General features: G+C 40.7%; 1 protein-coding gene across 2 annotated transcripts; it reads right to left on the bottom strand.

Moving 5' to 3' along the window:
• Nucleotides 1–1,601: 1,601 nt before the first annotated feature.
• On the bottom strand, nucleotides 1,602–14,080 carry hck (HCK proto-oncogene, Src family tyrosine kinase). Of its 2 annotated transcripts, none has more exons than XM_035380624.1 (13): nucleotides 13,863–14,080; nucleotides 11,933–12,057; nucleotides 11,199–11,238; nucleotides 10,134–10,230; nucleotides 8,594–8,689; nucleotides 7,883–7,986; nucleotides 7,339–7,488; nucleotides 6,730–6,882; nucleotides 6,224–6,406; nucleotides 5,704–5,780; nucleotides 3,293–3,446; nucleotides 2,745–2,876; nucleotides 1,602–2,386 (listed from the first exon to the last, which is right to left on the bottom strand). In XM_035380624.1, the coding sequence occupies exons 2-13, from the start codon at nucleotides 12,047–12,049 to the stop codon at nucleotides 2,184–2,186; spliced, it is 1,506 nt and encodes a 501-aa protein (XP_035236515.1). In that variant the 5' UTR covers nucleotides 12,050–12,057; nucleotides 13,863–14,080; the 3' UTR covers nucleotides 1,602–2,183. The 2 variants fall into 2 exon arrangements, with proteins under 2 accessions (XP_035236515.1, XP_035236514.1); XM_035380623.1 differs by having other exon boundaries at nucleotides 13,867–14,079.
• Between the last annotated feature and the right edge of the window lie 2,427 nt (nucleotides 14,081–16,507).

Here is a 16,507-nt window from a genome sequence, read left to right on the forward strand (position 1 = left end):
ATAGATAATGGATTAATGGATAATAACAATAATAATCATCAAATAATGTGGGGTGACATAGCTCAGGAGGTAAGACCGATTGTCTGGCAGTCGGAGGGTTGCCGGTTCAAACCCTGCCCTGGGCATGTCGAAGTGTCTTTGACCTAACCCCTAACTGCTCTGGCGAATGAGAGGCATCAATTGTAAAGCGCTTTGGATAAAAGCGCTATATAAATGCAGTCCATTTACCATTTACCAAATAAACAAAGAAATACTGATATATTGTAACAACCACATACATTTCTGAAATAGGATGGTCTGATTTCACAATATGGAGAAAACGTCATGTACAATACTTGTTCCAAAAATGTACTATCAGTACACACTGACCAGCAATAGGCTACTACAGAATGAATTGATGAATAAATGAATCAACAAATGAGTCAACAAATCTTTATAGTGAACTAAATCAAGTAACTTAAGTCATTGAAATGTCAGTGGGTCATTAATTACATTACCTGCATCTCCTGTAACACATCATTTTATTACAAAAGAGTGTAACCGCACAGCATGAGTTAAAATATGTGAATTCCCTCCAATGGTATATATCAGGTGGACTGCAAAGAGATAGTAATGCCGCAACCAAATTACCCTACAAGATTGCTGAATGTCATTAAATCTGGATATTGTTCAATCAGTGGATCTAGAGGGCTTGTCCACAACTAATGCAATTGAGAGTATTCTTTGATTGGTTATAGATGACTGTTCTTGAAAATAAGTACCGTAGGTTGCCTTCCACCCATACAAGACGTTCCAAGTGATTACAGTAGAGCTTTAGTAGGGGGCGTGGCTAAGTGAGTCACTGAGGTGGACATATGGGCTTTGTAGTTTGTGTCTTTTGTAGGCCATGGTACCTACAGGTGCAATCTGAGAGTGCATTCTTAACTGTTGGCTAACCTGGGTGGTGCTTCTAAGAATTTCTTCTAGAACAGAGACAATGCCTTATAAGTCAAACAGGGATTAGGGTGTGCATGTGTGTGTGTGTGTGAGAGAGAGAGAGTTAGAGAGAGAGAGAGAGAGAGAGAGAGAGAGAGAGAGAGAGAGAGAGAGAGAGAGAGAGAGAGAGAGAGAGAGAGAGAGAGAGAGAGAGAGAGAGAGAGAGAGAGAGAGAGAGAGAGAGAGAGAGAGAGAGAGAGAGAGAGAGAGAGAGAGAGAGAGAGAGAGAGAGATTTTATCTTAAATTTAACTGTTTGTTTTACAATAGGACCTTTCTGATAGGACCTTTCTGACAGTAGACAGCACAGCAATGTTGTATCCCATTAAAATATACCTGAGTAAATGCATACACTACATTAGTTTTACTGTACAAATACCACTAAATAATGATTAATGCTGTTGAAGACAACAAGATAATCCCACCAAGTCCCAAGTCTCACAGGTGATGATACGTTTCGCTCCAACAATAGTGATTAAGATACATATGATAAGTGCATTCCCTCCATATTCCCATATGATATGGTGAGCTGTGTGGGGAAGCAGGGGGGATTGGGTGCGTGTTTCTATCTCTGTGGGCGGGGACAACGGTTGTTTTGATATTCAAAGGTGGGATGATTTTATATTTCAATTTCATGTTTTTGGTCTTGTTTTAAAGAGAAAATAGATGTTTCTCAAGCAAAGAAAAGCATTCCAGTACTTCAAATGATAATTACAAAAGAAAATTGTCTACGATATGAAAATGAGATTTAAACACAAAATTTAAACAGTTGATTTTCAAATGCAGTATCTTAGAAGATGCACAATAATATGTAATTACAAAGGTTAATTTACCACAACCCTTTTAAATTCAGCATTTAACCAGTGTGTGTGTATGTGTGCATGCATGTGTGTGTGTGTGTGTGCGCGCCTTTATCTGTGTGTGCTGTGTATCTTTCATTATAAGTATCTGTAAGACTGTATGTGTTACCCCACCAACACATTTCCGTGTTCATTCAATATGAATAGTAAAGATAAGTGGTAAGACCCAGGGACTTTCATTACAACTAAAGTATAATTTTTCCTGTGCCTGTGTATCTTTACCAGTTATGAAACTGACTGTGTGTGTGTGTGTGTGTGTGTGTTTGTGTGTGTGTGTGTGTGTGCATATGTGCGTGTATGTGTGTGCGTGTGTGAGAGAGAGAGGGCGTACATGTGTGCATATCATGATGTCATGGTTGTTGTTGGTATTGAGTCTCTGTGGCTGTGTAGAAGTCTTCCAGCACACTTTGTAGGTACTCAAATGTGGGCCGGTCCTCTGGCCTGCTTTTCCAGCACATCAGCATAATATCGTAAAGCTCCTGCGGACAGTTGTCCATGCGCTGCATGCGGTAGCCCCTCTCCAGGGATCGAATCAACTCCGAGTGTGGCATTCCTGGGCCAAACGCACACAGTAATTAGAGATTCGGTAACATTAAAAAAATATTATTGAGTATAACATCTCAGTGCCACCTTTCTCCTGCTGTGTTTCAGTTATAGAACAGAAAAACTTTACTTTTCTTCAGGAACTTCAAGAAACTTATAATTGTTCCCACAGTATCTTAGTTACTTGGTACCAATGATCTTTTCTGGAATATGCTGTTTATTTTAGGGGCAAATGCTCTTGCAGTTGTCAGCTTTTGTGTTGGGCTCCCTCTGTGTGGTGTCTACAGTCTAAAATGGTGTTAAAAAATTATTGTGAAAAAATTATTGTGTCACAGTGACCTGTTTACTGGGGAAACTCATCTACGTACCTGGGTATGGGGTTCGTCCATAGCTGATGATCTCTGTTAGAAGGATGCCAAAGGACCACACATCAGACTTGATGGTGAAGGAGCCGTAGTGGATGGCCTCTGGTGCAGTCCACTTGATGGGGAATTTGGCTCCTGTGACGGCAGGGAGAGGCTGTTAAATGCTAGTGTCCCATCATGACAGAAATTCTATATTTATGGTTGGGTCACTGAAAATGTGTTCACTCATTAGGTGGGAAGTGAGCTCAGAAATGTGGGAATCACTGTACCAGGCAAAAGCAGTATCATGATTCAAAGGCTAGGCAAGAAAGTCATTCATATCGGAGCTAAATTTTGCATGATCATGGGATTTGCAGCAGTTCTGCCAGGGGCCAGCAGGTGGCACTGTTGGTCAATGATTCTTCCAAGTGGTGTTGTCCCTAATGCTTGGATTGGCTGATTTGCATGGACCAGTATTCTGTAGATTTGTGGGGTGTGTGCTGAACTCTACTATGGATGTTGAAAGGTTGATCACCTAATATTAAAAAAACAGTTCCAGGCCCTTGGCTCACCTTCCCGGGCACTATATTCATTGTCCTCGATGATGCGGGCCAGGCCAAAGTCAGCGATCTTACACGCCAAGGTCTCAGAGACGAGGATGTTGGCAGCTCGCAGGTCTCTGTGGATGTAGTTCCTTTGCTCAATGTATGCCATTCCCTCTGCAATCTGGGAACACAGTACTGCAGTGATCAGAAGACTCAGCAGTTAAATCCTTCCTGCTTTCTAGTGTGCAACGATAAGCATTCCTCCAGACGCAGTGCAAGTCATCTCATCAGATCACTTCTGCTCAGAAGATACAGCCACCCTGCAATGTTCAGATGACTGTGACAACATGCAGTTCATTTACTAGGTAAAGCTGATGTGGTGCCCTGCGACAGATTTGCCACCTGTCCAGGGTGTATTTCTGCCTCTCATCCAATGCATACTGGGATAGGCTCCAGCACCTCTGACGACCCTGACCAGGATAAGCGGGTATGGATAATGGATGGATGGATGGATGCTGATGTGGTACAGCAGTGATCTTTCAGTGTGAAGGCTAAAACTATGAAAATGGCTTTCTAATCAGACTCATGCTGCCATCTCAGGAGAAACCCCAATAGGTGTGCATAACTAATTATGGGACATGTACTCTTAATATTTTCTTAAACCAGCACTCCAACTCAGGAGATGGCACATACATTTTCTTCTAGCATAAATACAGCAGCTCAGATCTCGCAGTAAGGTATAGACCTATAATTTGCAGTTGGAATGCATTAACGCAGTATCAGAATAACAGTATCGAATTGCACAGTAGTGTGAACCTGTCTCAGATTCTTTCCTCTTTCCTCTTGTAGGGCTTGTGTGTCGATCTCATGAATATTTATCTCTCACTCTCTCTCTCACTCTCTCTCTGTAAAATTAGATAAGTATAATGTTCTGCTTTTTAAACTTCCTCTGCTCCTTTTTAAAACCTAATTTATGGTCAACACTATGAACAGAGACACTTTGAGTTCCACAGTATACCGGGAAAAGGATACAAAACATTTTTTTCCAGAAGTAGATAAATATACTGCAGTCTTACCCACATGCGTGCATGCGTATGGCAGAAATACATACTCTTGCACATGCACATACGTGCATGCTTGCACACGTAATCCCACACACAGAGGCAGTTAATACAAAATGAGCTCATTTGAATATTGAAATTGCTTCACAGGGGAAAGGCCTGCTTTATTGTTTAAAAAGAAGACACTGTGTAACCATGCACAACAGTGTATCAGAGCACAGGGCTGATCAGTGAATAATTCTGCCTTTGTTCATGGGCTTTACTCTTATAGTGAACACAGAGCTTGTGTTTGGGGATTATTTCCTGACAACCTGGATTATGATGAAGCCCAGTGTGAGTCACACTGTGTGTGTGTTTGTTTGTTTGTCTGTTCTTCAGAGTTTCTGTGTGTGCTTGTCTTTGTTCTGTGCATAATTTGTTTCACCCCATGCTGTAATTTGGGTCTTTGTGCCAAAGGCCCTGTTCACACCTGGCGTTAAAATGCGTCTTGGGTGATCCGATCACAAGTGGACAGCTCTAACTACAGGTGTGAACGCACCCAAGACGCATTGAGGACGCATTGAGATCCGATCACTCAGACCACATTCGGAGGTGGGCTGGGTCGCATATGGCCACATTTTTTAGCAGTGTGAACACGAATGCGTCCTGGGCCACATTGAAGGACCACCTCTCAACTGACGTCCTCTGCCTAAGCGGAAGTACTACTCATTCGCGCGCCAACGGCGTCATATTAAAGTGCGATACAACCAGAAGAAGCCACACCGAATAACGAAATAAACGAGACAAAGTTTTAAAAAATGATACCATGTCATTCTACAGTTCCCTGCCTGTTTTGTTGTTGTTTGCCTGTGCCTCTTTTTGTCAGTGTGTCTGTTAACTCTTAAGCGCACATGGTCTGTAATGCCCATTTTATGCCCAATCACAACCTTGTGTTTGTAGTTTCCTTGTCAGACTGTGCCTCACACTGCTCCCCTTTCAGCTCTCTTTGTACTAAGAGCTGAGGGTGTGCCCCTGCCAGCGAGCGGGTCTTACCGACCCGAGAACAAATTATGTACAAATGTGGCCAGGTCCCTGCAGCCCTGAGTATGCCAGCAGCACATAAACCCATCTTCCAGACTTCTGTCATTGTAAATCATGAATAGCAAATCATTAACAGTGCCATTCCAAAGCCATCTATGGTCTGCAAATTATATGATTGTTCAGGAACTGGGCCTGAAAAGAAAACACAGGGAATGTCTGGATCATTGTAGTTACTAGTATGTGCCTTTGGGTGAAATTCAAGTACAGGGTCTGTATAGTGCGTGTGTGTATGTGTGTGTGCGTGCGTGCATGCTTGCGTGTGTGTGTGTGTGTGTGTTTTTCTCCAGCAGGACTCACCTGTGCGGAGAAGTCTATGAGTTTTGGGAGCTGGATACGGCTTCCCTCATTACTCCTCAGGAAATCCAGTAAACTGCCTGTCGACACATCAGCCAAAGAGGTTAAATTATTTTTTATTACATGTACATCTCCCACATTTCATTTAGTAGTTGGGATCCAATGACAGTTAGATATGTCATTACAGCCGGGGTGTACTGTACATAGTTATCATAATATTACGTGACATGTAGAGGAGGAGTATGAACACTTGATAATCCTTACCCTCTCTCTTCATGAGCTCAGTAAAAGTGTAGAGAGAAAGCCACAGACAAGGTGAAAGGAGATGAGCCATTTATTCAATGGTCCTGATGTTTGTAATCTGATTACATAGGGAAAGGGTTACTTTCTGAGCATTCTTTACCTTTCCCAACAAACAGCTAGACCAGTAGATTACGAAAATATGTGGAGATAAAGACAGGGAGAGAGAGAGAGAAAGAGTTAGGATAAAGTCAGCAAGAAACAGAAAGAGGTTACTGCTTACCTTTCTCCATAAATTCTGTGATAATGTAGATGGGCTCCTCCTTGGTAACCACGGCATTAAGCCGCACCAGCTTGTCGTGCTGTAATGTCTTCATCAGGTTGGCCTCAGCTAAGAAAGCTTCCACTGACATACTGTTTGGCTTCATTGTCTTCACTGCCACCTTTGTGTGGTTGTTATATGTGGCTGGGACAGGGCAAAGCAATGAAAGAGTATTATTGCACTACGTCATCTCCAGGGAAGCCTAACTGTGCTGATTAGACAAGAACCTTTCACTTATTTGAAACATAATCCAATTTAAAGTTGACAATCACCTGAATATGTCTAAATATTGTTTATTGATACATTTAAATTCAAATACAAATTACAGAGGACCACACTCAACATAAAACAGTTTGTGTGCTCTATGAAAATGCAGCCAGTACAAATATTTGAGCTAAAGTCAGATGACTGAAGAAAACCCATTAGGTTTCCAGTTCCTTTGTTTACATGCCGCGATTTTGGCTTACCCATCCAGACCTCCCCAAACTGTCCTGCACCCAGACGTCTTTCCAGCCTCAGAGATTCCCGAGGGATCTCCCACGCATCCTTCTCCCAGGGCTTCTGCGGTTTGGGACTGAGGCATGGGACCGTCAGAGCTTGGCACAGCCCATCAGACTGTTCTGTACAGACACACAGTCACACCAACATTTAGATGAGCATGCGCACATGCATGCATGTACACACGCACACACACATACATAGACAGGTATTCACAGTCACACACACACATACATACACAGGCAGTCACAGTCACACACACACATACATACACAGGTATTCACAGTCACACACACACATACATACACAGGCAGTCACAGTCACACACACACATGCATACACAGGCAATCACTGTCTCTCTCTCACACACACACACACACATGCATACACAGGCAGTCACACACACACATGCATACACAGGCAATCACTGTCTCTCTCTCACACACACATACCCTCACACACACACACGCAAACAGAACACACATTATAATTGGTTTCTGTAGTACATTCAAAATATTACAAAAAAACTCATAACACAGAACTTCTCCGGACATGTCCTGCCAGCAGAGGGCACTCACTCTTGTAGTGGCTGACCAGGTCCTGCAGAGTGCTAAAGGTGATCCTGGGAGAAATGTAGAAGCCTCCATCGTCCAGAGTACGAATCTTGTAATGCTTGACCCTGTCACCAAATTTAGCATCTCTGTCTCTCACCGACAAGGAGTAACTGCCTGTGAGAAATAACAATGCTTAAGTTCCTCACAGAAATGGATATGGTTACCAGATTAGGTAAAAGGTCAGGTTGATTTGTAAGGTAATGTTACCCAATGGTGTCCTGAATGGCCAACTTCCCTAACTTTTTGTACGATCACAACAGCCTCTCTATCATATGTATGTAACTGCCCTTTTATTTGAAAAAAATTCTAATCTGCCCTGCCCTGGGTATAGATATTGGATGGATGGATGGATGGATGGATGAACAATAATATTTAATGTCTAATGCACCACACACCAATAACTGAATAAGACTCAAAGTAGAACCACAGACAAAATGAAGAATTACTGCTTTCATCCCATATTCACAGTGGTTACACAGTGACAAGTGCATCCAGTCAGAGGGCTTACCTTTGGGGGTTTCACTGTCTCGGATCATAAAGGACCCAACGCAATTTCCTGAGGCCAGCAACTGTCTCTCTGCATCTTTCCTGCTGATACCTTTGAAGAACCACCTATGAAGCAATAAAGAGCTCAAATCTATTCACATGTGGACAGTTTATTTTAACTGTGTCTGCTATAATGAATAACCAAACATAAATAAATAAATAAATAAAAACTCTAAATATGCTTACACTAAGGCCATTCATCTTTCTGTTTTCTGCTATCATTTCAAATATTTGATTTCATTCTGAAATTTCCTGCCACTAACAGACAGATAAGCAAAACTGTTTGCATTAAAATCACTCGAATAAAAACACATTTATTACACAACATGGTTACCATTTGCATTCATGTTCTACATCAACTCATTAGCATAGTCTTGTGGTTCACCACTCTTTCGTCTGCTCTGTTCTTGTTTTTTATCTGTAATTATTTTGTGGAACATCTCTGGGTTCTCTGCAATGTAATCATGCAAAATGAACATGCTTCATCTTTGAAGACGTACTATATTATTGTACTTCTTTCCAAACTTGCATTTAAATGAACCTGGTGGCTCTGTAACATCCTTAATATTCCAATTTTTATTGCAGTCGGAATCATGGTACATTTTCTCCAGATTAGCCACACTTTAACTATGCCTTCAGACAGTATCTTATTTGTTGTAACCAGTGTACTCACTCCTCTGTCTCCAAACTGTCTTTAGCTACATAGTTACTGGGGATGTAGCCCTCCTTTCCTGTACTGATAGACACTGCATTCCACCACTCCCCTGACCTGCAGAGAAATGAAGGACAGAGAGAGAGAGAGAGAGAGAGAGAGAGAGAGAGAGAGAGAGAGAGAGAGAGAGAGAGAGAGAGAGAGAGAGAGAGAGAGAGAGAGAGAGAGAGAGAGAGAGAGAGAGAGAGAGAGAGAGAGAGAGAGAGAGAGAGAGAGAGAGAGAGAGAGAGAGAGAGAGAGCCCTGCTTTAACAATCCTCATCAATTGAAATATTATTAAATACAAAATGTGATACGGAATGATCAGCAGAGGGAAGACATGGTAATTGAAGATGGTAGCTTCGCTTCGAGTCCCTGTGCCCAACAGTTGCTTACACTAGTGAGTTGGTCAGTTATAATGTCCTCTGTAACTGTAACTGAGTCAGGTCATTCCCACTCCAGAGTAACTCCTATTCAAACACAAATGACATTTAGCCAGCAAGGCGTGTGTCCATCTTGCCATTGGGTTTCCTCCGGAAGCCCTGAAAGGCTGGGTAAGACTCACTAGCTCGCTAGCTACAGGAATCATATTACGCCTCATGTCAAGGAATAATGAGGCTCTAGCAAGCTCTTGGACAGTGTAGATCCTTCCCACATTAGGCACTCCCGACCTTCCATCGCATTTAGTGTGGAATAGAATGTCTCTAGTGGCGTGTTTAAGCCAAACCATTTCCTGACAAAACATACTGCTCTATTGGTTAGCTCATTTAATATACTGCGTGGAATATGAACATTAGAGAAAAGGACGTTCAGACAGAGCCAGCTGCCCTATTGCCTCTAATTCCATAATCACTGGCAATAGCAATATATCAGTCATATGCAGCTTAGCAGTAAAATCAGAGAGAATGTCATTAACCTGCTACTTCCATTCACTGGCTATATATGTCTGATGTATGTATATGTCTCCAGCAGAGAATATACACAAATCTGGTTTTACGCTATACTGACATCATCTGTGTACCACTGCATACACACACACACACACACACACACACACACATACACGCACAGAGGCAATCCCACAGTGCCAAGGGATAGTCACAGAGCATGATCTTCCTCGCCAACATATAGATTCGATCATATCTCCACTGTGAATACACAGATCTGGTTACAACGAATGTAGCTCCTGAGATAAGCTTGAATTTGACTCTCACCATGTTGACACTAGAAACACCACCTCTACTTTCCATTCTCTGCTGGCATAACTAAATGGCGATGTGATGGGATGAGGAAGTTTGTTGTTCACAAAATGACTGACTGATACTTTTGTTCCCGCCCGCAGGGCATTACCACGTTCACTGTCAAAATGAAGCAAGCATGCGCAACATGGCCCCCAAAGTGAGACAATGATGCCAGCAACATTCAAAATCCATGTAAAATATTTTGGAGTCATCTTAGGAGTGTTTTCTTACAGGGATATCGTTTCAGTCCTGTGGCTAATGGACTATGCAAGCAACACTCACTCTTGAAGGACTTTCAGTCTGTCACCCTTTTTGAAGCCCAAGTCTCCTTCATGCATGGCCTCATAGTCATACAGTGCAATCACAATGTTTTCTGGACCTACAGGGAAAAAGGGGGAGCAGGTAAGCATGCAGGGAATTAATCATATTGTCTGCACCTAAGCTTGAATTAAATATCATATAATCAGGCTAAAGGAGGCATACAGAATGTTACTGAGCAGGCTAATACCCACAGAATCCACCACTTCCTTGCCACTTACTCAACCCAGCTCCTGGTCTGGGTATTAGATCTCTTTTCTCAAGTACCGAAACTCCCTCCTCGCTGAGCTCCCTGCCTGTGCCATCAGGCCTCTGAACCTCATCCACAACATTGCTGCTCTTAAAACTTCCAGCCTCCCTAGGCTCAGCCATGTCACTCCCCTTCTCATCTCCCTCCACTGGCTACAGATATAGGCTCATTGCAAACTGTTTGTGAATAGTTTGTGCTGGGGGCATACACACACCACAACGTTTGAACTCAAAACACGGCCTATTTTTTGCTCATCTCTTGTTCAAAAAGGGTAGTTTCAAACAAAAAGTTTGATTTCATTTAGAGTATACTGGCACCTTTAGAAATACCTTTAAATTCAGAACACTTATACGAAAGCTTCTGAACATTGCAGATATTTTAGAGGTAAAATTCCCTTTAAAAGCAAATGCTTCTGTAGGTTGGTAGTGTTACAAACTGCGGTACAAGAGGTTTCAAAGAGAAAGTGGAGGCAGACACTGAATTGAGTCTCTGAAACTGTCTCACACATTATAAACCATAAATGAGGTGACATATCGTGGGAGTAACCTAGGCCTTGACAGTTTGTAGCACAGGACGAGGTAGTGTCAGCTCGACAATGTTAGGTTATTTCTGTCTATACTGGGTGGCCTGGTGAGTTAGAAAGTATGTTAGCCCTGCATTATGGAAGTACTTTTAACCCATTGAAATTTGTACTACTTAATTTTGATCTTACTGATAATAATTGCACAAACAAAGCGCTCTGAAGCTGGGAAGCTCCTGATTTATGTTCTGCCACTCACCGTCAGTGCAGACTGGGAGGTTGGAGGAGCTGGTTCTGTTCTGTAGAGAGGGCAGAAGGAGAAAGAAAGTACATGCTATTAGCTGAAATAGCATCATGCTAACTGTGTTAACCAGAGTTAACCTCTGGGAATAATGAATGAAGAAGTGGCACTGTAAGTCATCTTAGTTCAGCTGGCAACAGCCAACAATTCAACAGTGTAATGTTTATGAACAGTTAGGGCATGTCATAAGAAGATACACATTGGAACACATCACTCTATCTTTTCAAGCTCTCTCTCTCTCTTCCCCTCTCTCTCAAAAGCAAGTGTCATCACTATAGGTTACAGTAAACAAGGGAAGGCAAATTTGACACATTCAGTAGGGCAATATTACCCTAGCTGGACTTTTCTGACTTTGTAAAAATCTGTTAAACTGCATTATTTCCAACAGTTCCAAAAAATAAAAATAAAAAAAATAAAAAATAAATAATGACCACATAAAGGAGTCAACTACCAGAGTTCCATAATTCAAGTTTTGATGTAATCTTCCCACCCCAGCCCCCTTTCAGGTTTCTAAAAAATACTGAATACCTCAGAAATCATAGGGTGTGCCAGGCTTGACATCAGCCACCCTGACAATAATGCTGCCCTCCATGTTCTCCTTAACATACACCTGTTCTCTCCTCACCTTTTCCCTCCTTTACCCGAACCTAGTTGTATCCCATGTAGCAAACCCAACACATGTCTCTACTCACTGCCTTGTTCCCGGACGTGGGGTCTTTGACATAGTGGGGTGCCTGAGCCTTGTTCAGGAAGTCGTCGTTTATCACTTTGTTGATAGCCTTCTGCTCCTTGGATTCAATGCAACCCATTCTGGAACCTGTCAGACACAGTGCATACACTCACTGGGACTATTTCTCTTGTAACTGCTGCACACTGTAATATGTTTGCTATATGGCATATATGCGGCAAATAAATTAGTGTTGCAGTGAACTACTGAAGATAAATTCTTACCTAGTACCAATGAGTACCTTACATTAGGTAAGGCTACCATCATAGAGGGACAATACTACACCTACCATTGGCTCCACTCCTTTACACTGCAACACCAGACAAGTGCCTACAGCTGAAGGCAATGACCTCGTTAAGCCCTAATGAAAGAAGTTCTCACACTACTGTGGAGTGTATTTGTTGATTGTTTTAAATGAAAACTTTTCTTGTCTTAGTGTGACAGATTTTTGTAGGACTGAGTTGTGTTTTGACTTGCACCTGTGACAAGACTGTGCACTGTGTGTTAGCATGAGGATGCAATGTAGAAGCAAGCAGCATTTAATTCAAGGAGAGATTCCAAAACAAGAACCAAGGGAACTGGTGTTCTGACAAACTGACCTACCACTCAAAATGAAACACAATGAGCTACCCAATCAATGTCTGAGTAACCTGCAGTATTTTACATATGAACCCATTCTGACATGTCATCTCTATATGAAAGAATGAGCTATCCAGTAAGTAACCCATTTTATATAGGAGCCCATTCTGATAGGGTATTTGGGTATTTCTATATGATAGGATGAGCTACGCAATGTTTGAGTAACATGTTTTATTTAGGATCCTGTATGTACTGTACCCTCGGGTCAGTCTGTGTAGTCCTTACACAGACAGTGATTTTCTCTTTAAGAACATTGAAGCGAATCTGATTATATCATCTGCGACAAACAGACGAAGTCTCTCTCTGCAGCAATTACAGTAGGTACTGCCGACTTAGCTTGCTTTGCGGTGACTAAAGCCTAGTTCATCCCACGTGGAACTTGGATTCCAGTGCTCCCTTGGCTGACCACAAGAAGCTGTAGCAAAACCAACTTTTACAACCAACCTTCAGACGACGATAATGGAAATGGCGAAGAAAAAATGTATAGGCCTAAATCACACTTGCCATCCTAGGTAAATATCAAAGACAGAGCAAAGCAGCATCCACATGTGTTACATGAGAGTGAATGTAATTTATGTAGCCTACTTCTTGCAGTAAAACACTGGACCACAAAAGAGAATCAGCCTTCTCCAAGGAAACAAGCTTGCAAAACAGAAGTTAATTGTAACTTTCCCCAAGTGTGTGTCCCCCGAGCCGATATTATTATTATTATTATGCGAAGGATCACCGAAACACCGATGGTACATTAAAACACGTAGGTCTGCACGAGCATTCGAATTCCAAATCGACAGCATGCAAGCACAAATTGTATAAATAAATAAAAAGATAAATAAATAGAGGCTACTGAAAGCCAAGTGCCAAGCAGACAGTAAATCAATGCAGGCACATTGTTCAGTTTATTTGTCACTAACGCCATTTATTTATTCGTTCATTTTCCTGCTTTATTTACTCCGTTACAGTTTATAGAATGCGGACGAGTGTCATAATTTATTTAGATATCATTTATAGTTTATATTTGACCCATTTTGGACATTTTTTTACGAACAAGAGTAGCTTAACTAATGTCCCTGAAATAAAGGAGGCTATAGTATTTTCTTTCTTCAGTAGCCTATTTAGTCTATTTAGTCGACTGCCTTTGCAATATTAAATTAACACTTATTGACTAATTCTATATTTTAATATCAGTGTATAAAGTGAGGAAACGGTGGTTAATTGTTTAAATAATCTCCAGAGACGATTCTACAGAAGACTCATACTTACTTCAAATCAGATGTTAAATCTTAGTATTATCCGGGAAAATGAAGCAGCCTATATTCCATCGAAAGGTTATTTTTAAAGTATGTATAGACCAATTTTTGAAGGCCCCTCTATTTATGATATAGACGATTCCTCCATATCGTTCACTTGAGAAGTGCCGGTGGAGTGAGTACATAGGATGTTAACAATCAGCACATGAGGAAGTTACATTCTCCCAATAGTGCAGTCATCAGAAAAAAAGGTTCTTTGAGACCGGCGGAGGGCTTCCTCACCGCACGAAGAGAAACTTCCGCATGCATAATTAGGCTTCATCACGAACGGTTAGAAAAAAAGAATCGGCTGCACGACTACACTAGGACGGACACAGAGGAACGAACTCGGGCATTCTGTTTTAAGTTGTACTCCTCTTTTGATATGATACTGAGGTCATAATAATTATGAACTGAAAAATAGTTTTCCATACATATCTACCTTATCCATGCACATGTTTTGAGAATGCCATCTTAATTTCTAAGGCAAACTGCGCTATATAAATACATTTTGATTTTAGTTTCTTTTATTTCTTACACTAGAGGAGAAGTCCCTGAGGTCAAAGAGCTGGGTTTGCGAGTGTCTCAAAGGCCAACGAATGAAAATAAACCCCATTTTTCATCTGATTATTGAGGTTGCGCATCCTATACATTCCCTTTAATCAGGTAGGCTACATTTCTCCATGTAAATGTAAATGAATGTATTTATTGGTTAAGACATTGATTGAAACATTGACACAATGTTAGGGGAAAAACAACTATTGCATGTATCACATTAAGTATTCTATCCCAACACCTGTCAGTAGATTTTTAAATGTACAAGTACAATTTTACATTACCTTATCTGATGTGTTTAGAGGAATTATTTTATTTTATGCAAGATAGATTGTATGTACTAAATATCTACACATTAAGACAAATTTATGTGATTTGACAGTGACTTGATAACACTCATGCATTCATCAGATAAAGCAGTTTACCCCAAATAGATTTTTCACACGCTGTCTGGGGTTGCCATTTAAAGTTCTCTTGGTATAACAGTATCAATATATATCTATATAAAATCTGTGTATTTAAAGATAGATATTGAATATGAGTGCTCAGTAACATTTTCAAAGCTTTAAAGTTCTCCCTCCCGTGGGCCTATGGAAAGTTTCTAGTAAGTCTAGAAAAATTCAAATTTATTTTCACCAGCCTCTAGAACATTGTGCCATGTACAGGTACATTTCACCGAGAAATCACAAAGACTCTTAGACAATGTTTACATTTTAAAACCAATTGTTTCCCTCAAATTCTCTCACAGGTTAACACAAGTAGTGATTTTTCATCTAATTCTTTACAAGATCACATTTAGCTAAATGCTGTACAAACATAATGGCATCTGCTTAATGTGTGAAATTCCATCTCTTTGTTAAAGGAAATGCTTTCCATATCAATCTGCTTTTGTTTTTGGATTATTAGATAAACATATCCATATAACATATGAAAATGTGTATCTGTTTAACCCCTGTTGCAAAATAAATGTTCACAAAAAAACTTCCATCTAGGGAAAAAAATGCAAATCCACATTGTCAATTAGGGTTTTCTTCCACATTTTGGAACCATTATTATATGTCCATATAATCGGGGTAATTAACCTTCTAGTATAATGCAAGGGTCATATGGGAACATGCAATGTCCCTATATAGTAGCCTCTAGAATCAGTTCCACTTGTTATCCCTACAGCTTTAGATGTATATGTGGTCAGATATTACAAAGTTAATAGAAATAGTTTTCTTTATGATAAATGTCATAAAGGGTGGTCAATCTGTAAACTTTTAAGCATCTTGTCAATTGCCATGACAATACAGGTTATAACTGAAACACAAACAACCTTGAAATCCACAAACATTTGTAAACCAAACCCAGGAAAAGCCACAAACATTTGTAAACCAAACCCCAGTTTGCGGAAGAATTCTCATTTAAATTCCACACACTTCATGACCAAACAGCGTTCCCCTAGGCATGAAATAAACTAGGCATAGACCATTTCAGAGTTTAAAGATTGAAGATGTGTTTTTGTGTGTATGTGGGTGAACAGTTTCTCTCCTTCCCATCTTTTGTTATTTCTTCATTTTGGCCCGATGTTGAAAGCACTGTGTTCTTTTCCTGTTGTATTGCCAATGCCTCCACTTTCTTCATTCCGCATTATTACAGAAAAGGGTTTCCACACAGCTGGGAAAGGATATGATGTCACTGTCAGGCTCTGTACAGCCAATGTGACGCCCTCGATGAGATTGCAGAATGGGGTGTGGTTTGAGGGGAGAGGAATCTCCATCTGCACCTGATTATAATTTTTCTGAGAATGTTTAAGTATTTTCAAGGTCATGCTCAAGTGCTCCTCTTTATGAATGGCATCATGTATTATGCTCTTAATAATTGCAGTAACTGTAATATATATGCTTGAAATATGTGGAAGTAGTGTATGCGTAAATTTATCATAGATTTACAGCTTTAAAGGGAAATACCTGCTCCCCTCAGCTTCCCTATGCAGTTCACAGAAGCTGTGATTGGAAAATTCAGTATTACAAAATGTGTACTACTAAGAACCAAAAGGAGAAGAAGAAAGTTGGTTT

The sequence above is a fragment of the Anguilla anguilla genome, chromosome 11, assembly GCF_013347855.1.
Source record: "Anguilla anguilla isolate fAngAng1 chromosome 11, fAngAng1.pri, whole genome shotgun sequence".
In the NCBI taxonomy this organism is placed as follows: domain Eukaryota; kingdom Metazoa; phylum Chordata; class Actinopteri; order Anguilliformes; family Anguillidae; genus Anguilla; species Anguilla anguilla.

Coding starts and splice junctions, on each gene's coding strand:
- hck (XM_035380624.1), bottom strand. CDS start 12,049: ATGGGTTGCATTGAATCCAAGGAGCAGAAGGCTATCAACAAAGTGATA. Junction 7,489..7,882: donor AGACAGTGAAACCCCCAAAG/GTAAGCCCTCTG, acceptor TATTTCTCACAG/GCAGTTACTCCTTGTCGGTG. Junction 2,387..2,744: donor TGGACGAACCCCATACCCAG/GTACGTAGATGA, acceptor CGTTTGGCCCAG/GAATGCCACACTCGGAGTTG.